This window comes from Rhea americana, unplaced genomic scaffold (genome assembly GCF_003343005.1).
Source record: "Rhea americana isolate MKP2758 unplaced genomic scaffold, rheAme1 scaffold_48, whole genome shotgun sequence".
NCBI classification, from domain to species: domain Eukaryota; kingdom Metazoa; phylum Chordata; class Aves; order Rheiformes; family Rheidae; genus Rhea; species Rhea americana.
The window spans coordinates 1711926-1728922 of record NW_028186623.1 but is presented as its reverse complement, the minus strand read 5'-3'; the positions used below and the strand labels follow the sequence as shown (position 1 = coordinate 1728922).

At 60.0% G+C, this 16997-nt stretch overlaps 1 protein-coding gene across 1 annotated transcript in view; it reads right to left on the bottom strand.

Annotated features, from left to right (window-relative positions):
• The window catches only part of NTM (neurotrimin), a 148426-nt gene that overhangs the window by 3028 nt on the left and 128401 nt on the right, over positions 1 to 16997 (bottom strand). The window contains exons 5-7 of the mRNA XM_085316724.1: positions 7237 to 7371; positions 6636 to 6756; positions 4961 to 5112 (exon numbers count right to left, since the gene is read on the bottom strand). Coding sequence (XP_085172850.1) covers positions 4961 to 5112; positions 6636 to 6756; positions 7237 to 7371 — 408 coding nt within the window. The remainder of the gene's footprint in view (positions 1 to 4960; positions 5113 to 6635; positions 6757 to 7236; positions 7372 to 16997) is intronic.

The window sequence follows — 16997 nt, the reverse complement described above, 5'->3', positions numbered from 1 at the left end:
CAGAAGGCAGGCTCGCTCCGCATGCCCAGACAGCCAGGCAAATGCACCACCACGGGCAGAAACAGAGCGTGAGATTTAGGATGACCTTCAGCAAAGCACGAACCAGAAAATCGAGATGCATCGGTACGCAAAGCCTCACGCATCCGGAGCAGAGCACACGGCTGACCCGCTGCCGGGCGCTACACGAGCCAGATGAAGACCCAAAGGACAGGGAGATCATGAGGCCAACTAGGCTCGATGGAAATTACGTGCAGTCGTGAGACCCGGGTTTCATTCCCGGGTGACATTACAGGTCAGAACGGTAAAGATAAGGGCGTACAAATAATGTACTTAGACTCGCAYGCGACATTTCGCTTCGTATCACCTAGTGTTTCCACTACAGCATTAGCCATGCAGAACATCTTGAATAGATTGGAGAYGGGGTAGCTGACAGCTCTCACAGAGCCGTCATCCGCGAGAAGTTGTCTTGAACTGGGGACTTTTCTTCAGGTGGGACGCTACTGAAGATTTTAATCCCACGAGCTGAGACAGACCCTAGGACATCAAAGATAGGGATGGAGGCTTGGGCACCCGCGCGTCCAGGCCTTGCCAGTCACGCAGTGTGGCGAGGTCGAGGGGAGGCCAGGCAAGGAGGCCAGCCCGAGGAGACCGGTGGGTTCACCGAGGCTCACGGCGCGCCCGTGAAGCTGGCGGGTCTCGCCGCCTGGCGTCCGCGAGGYGACGGAGGTGCCCGTCTCCCTGAAAAATGGGGTCGTTTGTGAGGATGATCACCTGAGAGCCCGGTGGCAAAGAGAGGATGTGGCGATAGTTTCCAGGCAACCCTAATGATGGCTTAACCGACAGGTAAAAAACGCTAGTGTTTGTTGCTTAAAGAGCTACCTCTTTTTTGTGGCTTCAACCAGCAAAGCAAAAAGGATCTTTCTGCTAGCGCTAGGTGTACGCTGGGGACGCTGCGACCTTGGGGCTCCTCGTCGAGGAGCCTCGGTGGCACAGCTGCCTTGCGTGGACGAAGGAAGAGATCCTGGGCTCCAAGGAAGTGCATACCACTCCGCGTCGCCACGCTGAGCCCCTACTCACCCCACGAGGAGATGGCAACAAGCACCAAAACACGTTCCCTGGTGTGTCCCGCCTGCACGAGCCCCAGGCACTTCCACAACTCCCAGGAAAGCCGAGCAGCCTCGGCTCTGCGCACCGGAATAGTTTCCCAGCTTGGTGCTCCTCTAAACTGCAGAACTCCCCCCCAGAGAGACCCAGGCCATCTCCTCCYGGCAAGATGCTTTCCAGACTGCCAGTGTGCCAAGCCCCACATGCTGGGCTCACCAATGAACCTGACACGYGGTCCTCAACCAACCGCGATCCCAGCAGCCGAAGCCTGCCTGACTGCACACAGACCGCTGCGTAGATGAGGAAAGGTCACCTCCTTCCAAACGTGCCGTACCAAGAGGAGAAGAAAAGAAAAGCCCAAACAGCTGAGGAAGCTACGATTTACAGCATAAACCCGCACAACTTCTCTGGCACATGCTACRCCTACGAACGGTTCAAACAGGAAGCCCTGCAGATAGCTGAGACCCTTAATCTTCACAGGACGCAGCGCCTGCTTTTGATAGCTACATCTCTTTGCGGTGGCTCTTGAGTGATGGTAGGCATCTACTACACAGGGCAGTGTTTGCTAATAAATTGGCTAGATGATTGCCACGAGCTTCGCAGGCATGAATCACTCAATGCTTTTTTCCTACACACCGGTGCAATCAAAAGCGAGCTCCGGGCCGCCCGGGAGATGAAAGACAAAGGAGAAACTCCACAAGGGCCGAGCGGCCGCGGCCAGGCGTTCCCGCGGAGAACGCCGCCCGAGGCTCCGCAGAGAGATGGGATAGCTGGAGCGAGCGCCCGAGCGGTGCTCTACAGCGTGCTTCCAACTCGACCCACTCCGGCACGCAGGGGAGCTGAGGGCCTGCAGGTATCGCGAGGACCATTCGCATCGCCTTCTTTCTCAGCATCCGCCTTGCAGATAACCAGGCAGGCGACAAATGCACATGCCACTCGGGCAAAGAGCTGCGCATCCTTCGAGAAGGAGCAGTCGGAGGGGAATATCTGCCTCTGAGAGAATCCGGGCCCCCGTCKCCTCTTAAAGACACTCTGGGCGCAGCTGCAACAGTGATGAAGTCGAGAAGAGCCCTCGCCCTGCTAATGGCAGCCTTTCGCGGGCCCTCTCCTCTCACTCACCCCGACTGGTCTTCCTGGGTCACCTGCCCCGATGTCAGACCAGGCGGGTGGTGGATGGTGGGATCGCGGGGAGATTAGAGGCAGGGTAGGGGACGGCGGATGTCGCCTACAGTGAGAGCAATACTGACTGTGGACCAAGGCTGAGCTCGTGGGCTCGCTTATTCGTAAAGCCAGGTGAGGAACAACGCAAAAGGAAAATGACATAAATACAAGGTTTTTTACGACTTCACGAAGACACCGTCACACGCATGGGAAGTGGCCTGGGAGGCGGRGACGTGGGATTCCCAGGAGGAGGGTGGTGGCCTCCTGCGAATACACCGGACACCTCCGGGGGGAACAACACAAACCACGAGGAAATACAGGCGCAGTGCTGGGGACGGGGTGTACCACGTGACGCTACCCTTGCAAAGAGCACACGAACGCCGGAGAAGTGCCTACCGAGCCTTCTCGGGCCGGGCACCGTACAAACGCGCACCAAACACCATCCCTTGCGCTGGAAAAACTTCCCGTGTACGTCCGCAAAGACAGAAGGAGGAAGCGAGACGGGCAGCACAGGAGACCCGCAGCACAGCAAGAAGAGACACGAGATCTCCAGCGGCTGGCCCGGCACCTTCCCGGCGGGACCACGTCGCTTGCTTTGACGTTCGCTCGCCGCCGCACGGCATCTCTTCGCCTGCCCTAACACCACGGTGAAAAAGCCTGCTAATGCGCTCCTGACGCATCCGAACGAGCTGCCCACCCACCGGTTGGCCGAGCCTGCGTGTGCGGGTTGATCGGGGGCTGCTGCGCCGCGCTACGGCCTCAGCTCTCCTCCGGAAAGGGCTGTCTTCCGTAGACTCTCACAGCTTACTTAGACAGTACGCGCACCCTATGAAAGTGTTGGCGATAGCGAGAGAGTTTAAGGCTCTAGGAAGTGGGCGCTTTTCATCAAATGCTCTTAGCTAAGATTAATTCCAACCTCCGCACCACTTCACAGTTCGTTTAACGCAGCCTGCTATTAATGTCACCCATGGCCATCGCTCGTGATGGGGTGCGACGGCCGAGTCAGCGCTTTCCCCGTGCTTTCCTCTCCAGGGCGCGAGCGCCCCGTGACGCGGCAGAGGCAAAACCGATGGGCTTTGCCCACACTTCCGCCCTCAGACCAGCTCGCTGCAGCTCCCCGACGGGATATGAAAGGAGCAGTCGTGACGGGTGGGTCAGGAGGCTGAAGACCACCACGTCTTCGTCAAAGTTGGGGAAGCAGTGGGACAGCAGTCTCCCGGCCCTGCTTCTCCTAGACAATTTGGGTGCCAACGTATGTGGGTCCGGCACCCCCCAATCCGAGGGCGAAGCGGCCCCGTGACAACGGCTGGGGACGAGGTCTGCCGCCGCCTGTCTGCCTGCCATCGCGCAAAGAGGCTTGACAAATGTGTCAAGCAATTACAGCCCTTCCTGGCTGTGAGTGGTGTCAGATGGATGCATCATTCTAATCACAGCTCYGGCATGCAGAGAAAATAGCTCCCAGATAAGGGTACAAAGCCTGTCTCCCTTCGCACCCTTGGCACCTTCCCACGTCCCTCTGGCAAAGTCATTAAAAATATATATATTTTGCAGCAGCAGAAAAAACAACCTGGAAGCTGACAGAGCCAAGGGGAACGCTTACTCTCTGGCATGAGCGTGGCAGACTGCATGTCAAGGAAGTCATCAAAGGAAGGAGGAGTCTGCTCTTCCAAAGGCCCATTTCTGGCCACCATCTCCCACCTTCTACCCTGTGCTGCTGTCGCAGAGCTCGGGAGGGGACTTCAGCTCGTGTCAGGATGACAGCATGCGAGCTGCAGGTCTTGGCTCTAAGGTCAACTTAGATCCGGACAGGATGAGAGCTCTGTCGTGGGCCCTGCATCTCGTTCAGGCGGGGCCACCTCTCTTCCCCTCCCTGAGCTTGAATACAAATTCAGGTCTTCTCCCTAAAATTAGGTTTCTGACCCAGTCCGAGACTGGAAACAAACTCAGCCAAATCGAGAGAGTTTTGCACTTTGGTCCTAGACAATCCCCCAGAGGGATGTTGCCCAGAAAAGTGTCAACTCTGTACCTCGGGCCCATCTCCTATCAGACCGAGACAAGAGAAAACTGTCGCCAGATCCAAATTTATTTGTGACAGACCCCAAAACAAAGTCACGGTGCCAAACACCTTCCTACCACAAGTACAGCTTTTGAGGGCTGCACACTGCTCTGAGGATCAGGCTCCATGCCCAACAGATATTTTAGGGTAGCACGGACAGAAAGGGAGCTCAAAGAGAGGAGACAGATCTGCTGGGAGCAGTCAGATCCTACCAGGCAGCAAAGTGGAGAAGATACTCAACGGAGCAGGCTAGGAGGTCCTTACAGATAGCAGGTAATTCCAGGGCAACAACATGGGAAACCTCAGGGATAAATAAAGTCGACAGACACCATGGGAAAAAAAACAAGTTGGGCCGTAAGCAGCTCCCCGTCATCCCCATCGCATGCTGCCCAGCTAGCCCGGCTCATTCTCGATGCCACGGCGTGTGCAATGACCCCCGAGTTTGGCTTGCCACGCACAGCCAACCCACGTGCTGGGGCAGAAATAATCAGTAGAAAAAACACATCTCCCAYACTTCAAAACACGGTTTTCTACTGCTGGTCTCTTGCACATCTACAGCCTCCCTAATAGATGTCTCTCCTCCTCGGCCCCCCTCGCGGCGCTCGGCACCTCGGGAAGAGCGCCCTCGGCCCCGCTCACCGTAGAGGATCATGCTGGCATTGGTGTTTCCTAGCTGGTTGGAGGCTACGCAGGTGTAGTTGCCGTAGTCCTGCTCGGAGACGTTGAAGAAAGTCAGCCTGGAGAAGAAGGCTTTGTTTTCCACTTTCAATCCTTTCTGTCCTTCAGCCAGCCTGGCGGGGGGGGGGAGAAGGGGAGAGAGTGATGAGGACAGCGTCAGAGGGAAAGCACCACGACCCCTCGGCACCCGCTTGCCTCTCCCACCTCGGTGACTGCCCGTTTCCCAGTAGCACCCGGTCCTGCCTGAGAGCAGGGAYGTGGGTTACGGATCCCCCCAAAGGAGAGATGAGCAGAACAAGGCAGGAAGAGGGCAAAGCTGTTGGGGGAAGTAGGGGGGATGCACACTGCTCTTCAGGGTCTCATCCCAGGGCCTTAGCCGCTAGCCCACGCTGTCCCGGGATGTCTGTAGGCATCCTCAGAGACGTACAGCAGCTGCTGCAGTGCAAAGGCTTGGGGTTGGCCAAATACCTTGCAGAGGGAGGGATGCTCCTAACCATAGCRAGGGACTAACTGCTCAAGACTCACTCCCGTGCAACAGCGAGCCCAGCTTCCCCCCGCACGGGCGTCAAGGGCTCCGCGGTCCTCCCATCTCCGCTGGACACCCTCTTGGACCCTCCCTTCCCTGACCCGCACCACCTCCCTCCACGCCCCCCGTGCTTCTCGCTTCGCAGGCRGATGAGGGCTCAGAGCTGGAGGCACTAGAGCAGGGCGCATGCGCGAGGGGGGAAAAACGCTGCAGCAAAACCTATCGGCGGGCCCAAACGGTGCCCGTGAGAGCTGCCAGCACTGTAAACTGCGAATCCTTCCCACGTGGGAAGGCAAGTCCCGGCTTGCCAGYGCCGCGGGCCCTCGGGCAGGGCACGGTGGGGGGACCTGCCGGCACGCAGTGCCGCTTGGCAGCTCCGGCAGTCATTTACTCAGTGCTTTGACATTCCTGAACTCATTTCCTGCTCTACTCTTTCGACTGCTTGCATCTCTTTGACTAGCTAATTCCTCCCAGGAGGTGCCAGATCTCCATTATCACCCCCTCACCCGCGTCGGGCTCCGACTGACGAGCCGGTCGGTCTGAGCGCGTTCCTGTTGCTGCTTCGAAGGCCCTCGTGATCTGACCTACTTCTTAGAAAASCCTTTCATCTGCCAGGGAAACATCCGCCAATTTGTATATTAAGCCTACTTCTTTCTTCCCAAAATATGCTAAGCAAGCAACCACAACCACCGCCGGGGCTGCCGAACAGCCAGGGCAAAAGCACCTCTCCTTATTCCTAGACACCAACACGGCCRGGAAACCCCTCCCCGAACGCGTCCCTCAAATATTCTCGGCCGTGCAGACAGCGCCGAGCTGTTTACAAGGGCCTGGCCTAACCGCCCGCGGAGACGTGCAGATTAGCCCCAAGGATCAAAACCCGCTCGTGCTGGAGGGGATCTCCCTCTGCACCCCAATGCGGTTCGCCTCGCAGAGCAGCGTGCTCCGAGGTTTATCCGTGATCGAGCCGGCTCTCGGAGCCCGCCAGCGTCATCTAGCCAGCGCTGCTTTGCTAAGGCTGAAGCTGCCGGCTCTGGGCACGTAGGACCGGGTTGCTGGCCGTGGAGACATCCTCCTGCCCCGGCAGCTTTGCACCCCGAGCTGGGCACTTACCGCTTGTCRTCTTTGAACCACTGGAACTCGGCGGAGGGGACGGCGGAGGCCTCGCACTGCAGGATGCCCTTCTGCCCCACCGGCACCCCGGTGCTCTTCGCGTCCGAGATGTACGGCGGGTCTGCGGGGAGACAGGAGCCCGCCGTGAGCAGCCTCGGGACCCCCCTCCTCCCCTCGCTGCCTTTGCTTAYGGGTGCTTTTCCCTCGGCCCCTGAGTAGGAGCTGTCCTGCTCTCTTCCTCTCTTTTTTTTAAGGGAAAAAAATCCCTATCTACTGCTCACTTCTTTCCTCTCCCCAGAGGTTATCAGCACAGCATCGTGCAGCAGGCTGAAAAGCCAGGTTGATGAGAGAGCAGAGGAGGAGGTGTAAAGCAATGGAGCTCAAAAAAAGGCTGGGAAACAAAAAAAAAAAGGACCAAACACCACCTGCTTAGAAAACAGCCGCTGCCAGCCTTGGCTCTGGGGCCCGAGGACAAGGGTCACCTGCCTTCATCCCTGCCTGCCGCCCAGGCTCCGTCCCGGGGGCTCGGTGGGGACAAGCCGGCCCCAGCCCGTGCCCCTTCCCATGTGGCCACGCACGACTCGGCCCCGGGGYTACTCACAGTTGACGGTGACTTTGACTCGCTGGACGACCGGGGCTGCGACGTCGTTGGAGGCGCTGCACTCGTACTCCCCGGACTGCTCCCGCGTGATGCCCGTGATCTCCAGGTACTCGTCCTCGCTGACGAAGCCCACGGCTGCAGGGAGGAGAGAGAGCACTCGGTGAGCAACCTCGTGCACCCGCAGCCCTCCGGCTCCCCTGCTCCCCTCCGCCACGGACTACGCGGAGCGGTTTGCAAGGCCCCTCGGCCACCCTTGAGCAGCCCAGCTGGGAATATTCCCCTCTCCATCATCGCCTAGGCGCTCGCCAACTCTCTCTCGGGACACCAGATCCTGAAGAGCCCRAGTTCTCCCAGGCACTGGACATACAAAACTCCTTACGCTGGCTCAGCAGCGGGCCAGTGGCCACTGCGAGCCTCCACCGTGTGCCTCTGCACACAGACCGCCTCGCTTTCTTGCACAGCACACGCGTTCCTACTCAGCTCTCACTYTAGGGTAGTTTCCAAGCATGATGCCCTGCTCCACAGGCAGACATCGGCGTGGAAGAAACCCACACCAGCAATCTCCCCYGTGCAAGGGCCCTGGGCAGCCCCCTCTCGCCAGCTGTGCAGCAGCACGACGGCTCCGCTGCGAAGCAGCTTTCCCTTCCCAAGGCTCTCGACAYGTTTTGCGAGCTGCACTCGCCAATACAGCCAGCGCGGAAATGCCATCCCGTCCCGCAGCAGGTGCAGCGGCTCTCCAGAGCCAACACCCTGCACCCTAGGTGAGGAAGGAGGAAAAAAACAGGGCAACCTCAACACGGAGGAGAGCCGGGGGACGGCGACCACATCACCCCATGCCAGCTTTTGTGCCGGGGGCTGAGTCCATCAGTGCTGAACCCCTCTGGCCTCCTGGCATTCCCATTCCCTAAAGCTCAGGTCCTYGGTGCGCACGGGATGGGCAGGCTTCTCCTTCCTCCAACCGTTCACCTTACGTTAATACATGGCCAGTTTATTCCCACGCATCCTCCTCTTTTCCACCTGTATTTCTCCAAATTTTGCTGAAGTCCAGGCAGACTCAACCCACGGCTTTCCTGCCACTCGGTTCCTGACGGACCCCGATATTCCCCGTGAGAACACGATCCCCTTGAAGCGGTCCGGTAGAAACACACCTCTCCCAGCTGGTGGAGGCGATCGGTTAACCGAGAGCTCTGCTTAACGGCGACGAGCGCAGAGTTGAAAAGGGAAAGGCAGCGATTAGGACACGGCGGCCGAACCGCCCCCGCRCGCCGCGTCTCGGCCCTGTCCCAAAGCCAGAAGGCTGCTTGCCCTCGAGAGAGCGGAAGGAGCCGTTTGGAAATACCCCCGAACAGGGAGGCAGGCAACTTTCCCCTTCCTTTCTTTCACATCTCTCTGTCGCCGTGATCAGATCTCCTGCAGCTGAGATGCTATAATTACTGTGCAAAGCATCTCCGAGACCAGTGTCACACTTAATATTCCTATAAATTTTAAACGGTAGTCCTTGGTACATATGTGTGGCAATTGGTGTCATATTTTAATTAGGCTTGCCCTACACCATCTGAAATTAATAATAGCTCGAATTACCAGTGTAATTTATAAATTAACACTGCTGCAGCATTAGGAAATAAATTAGCTCTGGACAGCTGTTTCTGGGATTGAGTGCCAACGGCAGGGAGACTGATGGCGGGTCCCGGGTCCCCGGGGGACGTGGCAYGCTTGGCCAGCGGAGCCGGGCGGCCGAGAGGCCGCGCAGTCCGACGCTCCKCCTCGCCTTCGGCCCGGGCGCCGTGCCACGGAGGAATGCCTTGCCCGGACAGCGACCGTACCCAGCGCGACCTGATGGGCCACGGCTCCACCGGCTTCACCGCTCGACCTTATGCCTCCCGGCCCCGGCACGGTGCTCGCCGCTGCCCACGCTCGCACACCCATCACTTTATCAGCTTTCAGGTTCCCTCYGCATGCAGCGGAGAAACAGAGGGATGGCCAGAGCCTCCGGCGCTTACTGCATCGGCCAGCCACCCTCTTGGGGGTCCCGCTCTCTCCCGCGACCCCCGTGAGACRAGCGGGTCTGATTTACGGCCCTGCTGAGTGCCGAAAGCTGGATGCCTCAAATCTGGGTCATCCCACCTTTTCCTCAAAGGCGTCCCTCGGCTCGCTCATGCCCCCTCTCTTCCACGCTCTCCACGTGCAAAGCAAAGCCCCCTTTTGCTGGCCGTCCCGCAAATCCACGCACGCCTCTGCCGTCGTCCCGCGCCGACCCYGCTGCGCGCTCCGCTCCGGCCTGAGCCCGTCCACTTTGGGCAGGGGCAAAGCGAGTCGCCTTATGCAACCCGCAGCTCGGTGATGAATTGCTAACATCGGCACGACTCCTCAGCCTGGGGCTGAAATTCCCACCGGAATGGCTCACGGTGAAAACCGCTGAGCTCATCAGTACTTAGCACAACTGAAGGGCAAGATATGAAGGCGTTACCCCAAAATCAATATCCTTTGGAGACACAAAAATTGCAGTTTTAGATTCCACGGGTCCTGCAGCAACGTGTGGTGCAAAAAAAAGGAGGGAGAGGGAAAAAAAAAATCCCTTTTATGGCTGACCTAGAATTGGCTTCTCAGGAGCACAGCGCTGCCTGCTGATAAAATAAGGGCACAGCCGGTGGCCTTCAGACGCTCCGTGCGCAAACCTGGCTCCGGCTGATGCAAAGGCACCGGTAATACCCTGCTTCCTCACCTTTCCCTGAGCGCGGGGAGGCCGCTGAGCCAGCCGGCCCCCGGCTGCCTCGCCCGCTGCAAGAACGAGCCCTTGCTGTAGCCGAGCGCTGCTTTGCGGTTTGACCTGGCGGGTTTCATTCGCTCGCAAAAGACTTTGCTAAAGACATGACAACGGTCAGCTTTCCACATGCGAAAGCTCGGGAAACTCAGAGAAAAGCACCCGCTGCTTCTTTTGGGGCGCCGAGCACAGAGCGCCCAAGTCGGACGTAAGCGCGCGGTCAGCAGCCGGCAGGCAGGCGAAGCCCGGGCAGCGCAGCGCTCCGCGTCGGCGCCCGCCGCATCTCCCACCCTCCCGCCGGCTCCAGCACCAGGCTGGCGAGGGCAGGCGGCCGGCGAGCCCGCGCCCTGCCGAAACACAGCGCTCGCCTCGGGGCGTCAGGAGCGGGGGGAGACCCTCGACTTCGCGGCTTTTGTATCCAGAGCTTGTTCCGACAGGGAAGTGGCAGTAAAYGAAGAGCGAAGCCGCGCGGCTTGTTACCCGCTCCTCCAGCTGAGGACGCGGGAAGGGAACAGGCTGAAAATACCCGCGGGAGGCAAGGAAACGACGCTCGGCTTGCACRCCACCTGGCACGTCCGCCCGTGCCCTCGCGGAAAGCGGGCCTGGCACGAGAAACGGGCCTGTAAGGACGCTGCGGGACTCCTGTTGACACCGGACAAATCTCATTCGTTAGCGGAGCAGAAAAACGAATAGACGGGACCGGGGGAGCACGGCCGGGGGGAGCAAACGCAGCCCGGGCGCGCGGCGCCCGCTCCGCGCACGCCACGGGGCGCTGGCGTGGCTGCAGCCGCCGCCGTCCCCGGCGCTGCCCCACCGCGCTCCGCTCCGCCTGCCCCACCAGCCTGGGGAACCTTCACCGCAGCTCTCCGTTCAGCACAGTTACGAGTTGAAATATTACGGGTATTAACGGGCGAGCTCTTTCATCTCCTTCGAGCTACAAAGCTGCACAGCCAGCACCCATTATTATTAGTAATAATAATAATATCATACAGGCCAGGAATGGCACAGACACAGACTCGGCTCTTGCAAAAGCTGCATCCGTGCTCGTCGGCCGGGGATGACGAGCACATCCAGGGCACGCAAAGCCCCCGGCGCCAAGGAGGAGCGCGGGGCGGCAGCCCGCTGCCCGCCTGCCCCCTCCCTCCCCAGCTCCGTTAAAGCCCCGAGCCCGCTCCGCGCGGCCCTGGCATGGGCATCCCAAATGCTTTCCAACCGTGTGGCCAAGGAGGCTCCGTGAGGAGCCCCCGTCCGCGCCGGAGACGGCCCGGAGGAGCCCGAGACGGCGAGGTACGTGTACCCGAGCTACCGCGGGCRCGCTGGCGAGCCCGGCGCCTCGCGGCGTGGGACTGCCGCTCCTGATCCCGAGTCACCCGCCCGCGCCGCCGCGTTCGCCAGGCGAAAATCGGACTAGCTGGGGATCTGCTCGAGAACGAGAATATTTTATGGAGATAATTTTATTAAAATGTTTACAACAATACAGATATTGACATCTAGCTTCAATCAATAGCGCAATTTATTGTCCTTCAAGGTGAACATTAAGCCAAGCTGCCCATTAGTCAATATTTACCTCTAAGGTCTATAAATCTTTATACTGGCTACAGCCGATGTTGACAGCAGCTGATTCCAGATAAGTAAAAGTAAGAGTGTGAAACATTGCTCCTTTTGGAGGTGAAACAGTAACTAGTTAATTACAGTCCCTACAGCCATTCGGAGCTATCAATTTATGGCTACTTCTGGCAATAAAAATTAACATTGCACGGACTCCAGGCTCGAAGCGACGGGCTAAAACCAAGAGCCATACATTTCAAACGTCACCCCCCGGCACGACTGATGGCCTTCTTATAACCGTTTGTAGCAAATACATAAAATACACAAAGGTGGTAAGAGCGCATCTTCAGCGCAGGAGACCCGATTCACTGCTGCTCGGCAGCAGCGGGTGGAATAGGGCTGCTCTCGCGACTCAGCGGCGAGGCGCAGTCTTTACAGTCCCGCTTTCCAGGGAAGGATGCAGAGGTGCTAAGCGAACGCCCCACACCCAAGCGCCCCGAGAACAGTCTGGGGCCATCGACCCGCTGGAAATCATCCAAAGAAATCATGCAAAAAAAAAAAAAAAAAACACAACAGTTTTGGAGATTACCCTAGCAACCCGGGCAAAGACGGCGCACCCCTTTCTTCAAATAAGGGTCTTCTCATGCCACGGGCTCCAGCCTTTTCCCACCTGCAAAGCCCTTAGAGGAGTGACTCCCCTGGGAAGCGCCCCCGCAGCCCACGGCTCTTCTTCGTCACTCGTGTCCCACTACAAGCCCCCAAACCTGCAGGCAGCGTGCCAGGGAGCCACACCGGCTGCTTCTTCAGGCTTCCCAACTCCGACGAAAGAAACCTCTCGTCTTAGGTGCGTTCGCGTTCATTAGCACGTTGCCACGGGGCGGCTCGACGAGGCCCCCGCGGCTCGGCTCCCGCGCAGCCCTCGCCGGCGGCTGCTGCGGCGCTCCTCGCGCCTCTCYGTCCCCCCGCGCGCGGTGCCGCCGGGGGATAACGCCCGAACGACGCACCGGGAGGGCAAACACCGGGGTTTTGCTGCGGGCCGGAGAGCAAAAGAGGGTGGAGGCGTGCGGCACGGCGAAGCCCCTGCCGAGAGCCACCGGCGGCACCGAGCCCGCGCCGCTCCTCCAACATCTACGCAAGCGGGCCGCTGCTCCTGCGCTTCGCTGAACCGGGGCCGGCCGCAATTTCCAAGCCAGTTTTGCCCCTGGCCCCCAGGCTGCTGCTTTCGGGAGAGAGGCGGGTGGCGAGAGCCCCGCGGCAGCGCACGCGCAGCCGTGCACCCGCCACCCCGGCACGGGGGCCTCGGGAAGGGCTGCGTCGCGCGGGCCGAAAGCCGGCTCACGCCAGGGAGACCCCCACGACTGCCTCGCCAGCCCCGAGCCGTGTTTGCAGCCCTGTTTGCGCCCGCACGCCCGGCTGGTGGCTGCCAGGCTGTTTGCGAGCCCCAGACAGCTCCTTTGTTATTAGGAATAAAAACAAGAGCATCAAACCTTTTGTTCGCAAGCACAAATTCCTTGGGAAAGAAAAGGATTATGGAAATTAATATTTAAAGACACAAAGCAGAACAACTGTGGGACCAGCCACCCTTGAAGGAATCTCTGACTCGGAAGCCAAGKGCATCGCATGAGGAACGGTCCCCTCTGCCGCGGCGCGCGCGGGAGCCGGGGAGCGCGCGGGGAGCACCGCGGGGCTCCCACGGCCGTCGCCTCGCTGCAGTCCACAAAGCACTGGAGCGATGTSAGCCCCGCAGCAAAGACGGCCTCAGCGCTCGTTAGAGGGCTGCTTCCCTTAACGATGCCCCCGGATTATTAGAAGCAGGGATCCAGCCAGCTCGACCGCGGCCGGCAGCGACGCGCCGGCCCGGGGGGACGGAAAGCAGACAAGGCTCCAGCATCCGTCCGCTTCAACGCCGCCGCGAGCCCTCCTCGCCTCTGGCTCTCCTCTGCCGCCCGCAGCCCASGGCCGGGCCTCCGCCAGGCTCCCGACACGAAGCCTGCCCTCCCTCCCTTCCTTGCTCCTTCTCCCCCCTCACTGTCTTTTTTTTTTTTTTTTCCTTTTGCCGCTTGCAAGGTGAGAGAGGACAGCGTCGCCAGAATGAAAGATTCTCCTGCGTGCCCTCTCCCAGCAGCGGCCCTAATTCATTTTTCATGGCCCCTTGCAGTGACAAAAGCCGCTGCTTCTCCCTTGTAAGCGTGCGCCATGCAATAAGTCAAAGCTGATGTGCATTTTCCCCCTGGGTGCCGAAGCTGTGCTTTTGATTTAATTTGTCCTGTTGTTTGGCTCTCAGCCTTTGCCGGCGAGTTTCTTTGGAGAGCCGGCGAGGTAGGGCCCCGAACGCGCGGAGGGGCTTCCTGACAGATGGGGTGCGGTGGGTAGTGTTTAAATAATTTGCTGCAACGACAGCAAGATGCTGGGGAGTGACAGATGCTCCCGCGGAAAACCGCCCAGAGAAACACACGCATCCCGTTTGCAGGAGCTCTGGGCCTCGACTGCATCCTAACGCAACCTGCCTTTCCCGGAGCCCATCCCCTTTCTCTCGGGCTTYTCTTCTTCGTCTCCACGAGAAGCCGCGGTACGCCAAGCCTGGCCTTTATCCCTCCCGGGAACAGGAGAACCTCGGGAACCGGGCTGCTCTGCCCGCTGGTTGCAGGCCTCTTCCGAAGCAGTTGCAGGAACGCCGTGGGGCACGGCACGACAGCCCTGCACGCCACCGGGGGTGACGGCGGCAGGACCCCGGCAGAGCCCCAGCGCCCCTGGACCACCGCAGGCAACGCAGGCCCTCTGCGCAGCCAGCATCGATCCCCGGCCCCAGCCAAATTCGAGGCGCCCCAGTTTCCGCTGGATTTGCCTGAAAAACGGCTGCGGCAGCCAATGCAGTAGGGTCCCGCTAGCTGCAAAGTTAAACCCCAAGGCTCTCACCGTAGGACAAGCTTTTAGGACGCAATTCCAAACCGAAGCGTTAAATGGCTGTAACCTCAGTCAGGCTGTATTTCATGAAGAAAACATCTCTAGGATGGGAAGCAAGTGGCATAACGGTATTAGAGTGAAAAAAATAAGCATCCAGCGTAGGCTAAATCCATCCACAGCCCCGGCAAGAAGTCACAGGGATCTGGGAAACTCTCCGTCCGTCCTTCACGCGGCTGGCCTGGCGCCCTCGGGGCTCGAAACGGCRTGGGGCGCCGGCCCGAACCGTCCAGCACGGCGCGACCGTCGGCAAACGCAGCGCAGCGCTCCGGCGAGGCGGCACCGGGCCCTCCCGAGCCCGGCCAACGCGGCCCGAGGAAGGCGGTCTGGGGAGGCTGCGGAGCGAGAGCACCCCGCCAGGCGCCACGTCCCCCGCGGCAGCCTTTCCTTGCACGCGCACCCATCCCGGGTCCGTAAACTTCCAAGTTTGCGTAAAAAAGGAGCAAACGCTAAAATAAAGCAAGGCAGGGAAGCCCTGCTGTAACGGCGGCCGCGGCGGCCCGGGGCAGCCAGGSCGAAGGAGCTCCGCTCCGGCCTCCCGCGCTCCGGCCGCGGAGCTCGGCGAGGCAGCGGGAGGATCGCTGTCGCCTCTCCATCATCTTTAGCCCATCTTTATTTTTCCAGACACGCTATTTTCCAGCCCAGTGGCCTTGCTCTGTCCCTCGTGTTTTATGGCACTGATGTCTCCATTCCGGGAGGATCATTCGCAATATCGCCGCTTATTGATAGAAGCCGGCGAAATATATGGGCAGGCGAAAGGCTAGACGGATGGGCTCGTCACGGCCGGGGGCAAGGCGCCGCGCAGCCCGGCYGCCCCTCGGGAGCCGGCAATCGCCGGGCCCCGGCGGGCATCGCCCCGGCGCGGGCATCCGCACGCTCGGCCCCACCACGGGCGCCCAGGGGAGGGGCAGCGAAACGCGGTCCTGGGAGAGGAAACGCCGTTGTAAATACGAGCAGCGCATCACAGGAAGGGGGAAAACCCACGGGCTGCGGCACTGCTGTGGCTTTAAATTATACTGTAGGAGGATAAAAATAAAAGAGAGGGAGACAGAGAGAGAGACTGGGAGGAAAAAGAATTGCCATTGTTTTACCAAGCAGATGGGAAAGTTCAGGGGATCAGAAAAAGACTATTATTATCTTGACTCGACCGAGAGAAGATGGGAAAGGAAGAGGCATTTTTTTCCCCGCAGTGAGGAATGCTGTGGCAAAAGTCATCTCAGCACAGGATCGGAAGGGAACGGAGATGTCGGCTCTCCGGGAGAGCGCAGTTATCTCCAGGACTTGGGCGGAGAGTATCTCCACTACTCGCGGTTTGGCTTTTCATCCCCTTCCCTACCTTTTGCTCTGACTTCCAGCCGCTCCTCGCTCTTCTCTCCCCTGGAGAGCAGGGCCAACGCCAGGCGAGGATGCTCCGCGCGCCCGGCCAGCAGCTCTGCTCTGCAAACCCAGCCCTGGACCGAGCTCCTCCGGCCTCCCCCACGGCAAGGAAAGGGCTGGGGACYGGTGGGGCTGGGCAGCGCGGCACAGATCCATCACCACCTCCCTGGTGCRGCTCCAGCTGTGGGAATATCCCCGCCCCGGGGCCAGATGCGCCGCCAGATGTGCACRCTCCCCAGCAGCGGTGGCAGCCGTAATGGCAGCTGCGGGCACACCGCCGCGGCACCGCCAGCCGCACCAAGCCCCCCGTGCCGGCGCGAGCGTCCTCGTGGCAGCACCAGCTGCCGTGGCGGCTGCCTTGGCTCCCCAACACGGAGCTGGCTGCAGCACGGAGCCCTCTGCCCTTGCTGCTCGCTCTGCTTCTTCCTCCTGGGATGCACAGAGCTCTCCTCCCTCATGCTTGCTCCCCATCGCTTGGTGGAGACCTCAAGCCCTGCAAGCATTCCCAGGTGCCTCCAAAACCGCTCCGGGACATGGCAGACCTCACTGCCCGAACGCAGCTCCCTTCCCGCAGCAGCCTGCCCTCRCTGCAGTCTGGAAAATGCCCAGCCGCGGTCCAAAACGCGCTGGCAGACACGTGGGYGCACGCGTAGCGCGACGGATGCAYGCGGTCGCACAACYGCCCCTTCCCGCACACACCGAACCRAGTGCCGTGAACGCTCGCCCCCCTCAAACCACCCATGCGTGGGGTGCCGCCACCCAAGCCCCTGCCGTTCGGCGTGCTCCAACCACAGGGGCCCGCGCTGCGCCTCCGGCCAGTCTCACTGCTTTTCCTGCTGGCAAAACTTGCTTTTCTGCGAGCAAAACACGAGTTTTCCCCAAATCATCCGATGAGCTCTTCCTTCCTGCGAACGCACGCACACCCTCAGTCRCTCTACGCAACCAGCTGCAACGGGGGCTCCAGGCCCATTTACTGCTGCTGCTCAGCGGGCTCATACCGGGCAGCGGAGCATCCCACGGTCACCACCGCGCTGCAGCTCCTTGCCCGTACGAGCACTGTCCTCTGGCAAAGCTCCCACTACACGACTTCGGGCCGGGGAAGGTGACAGCCCAA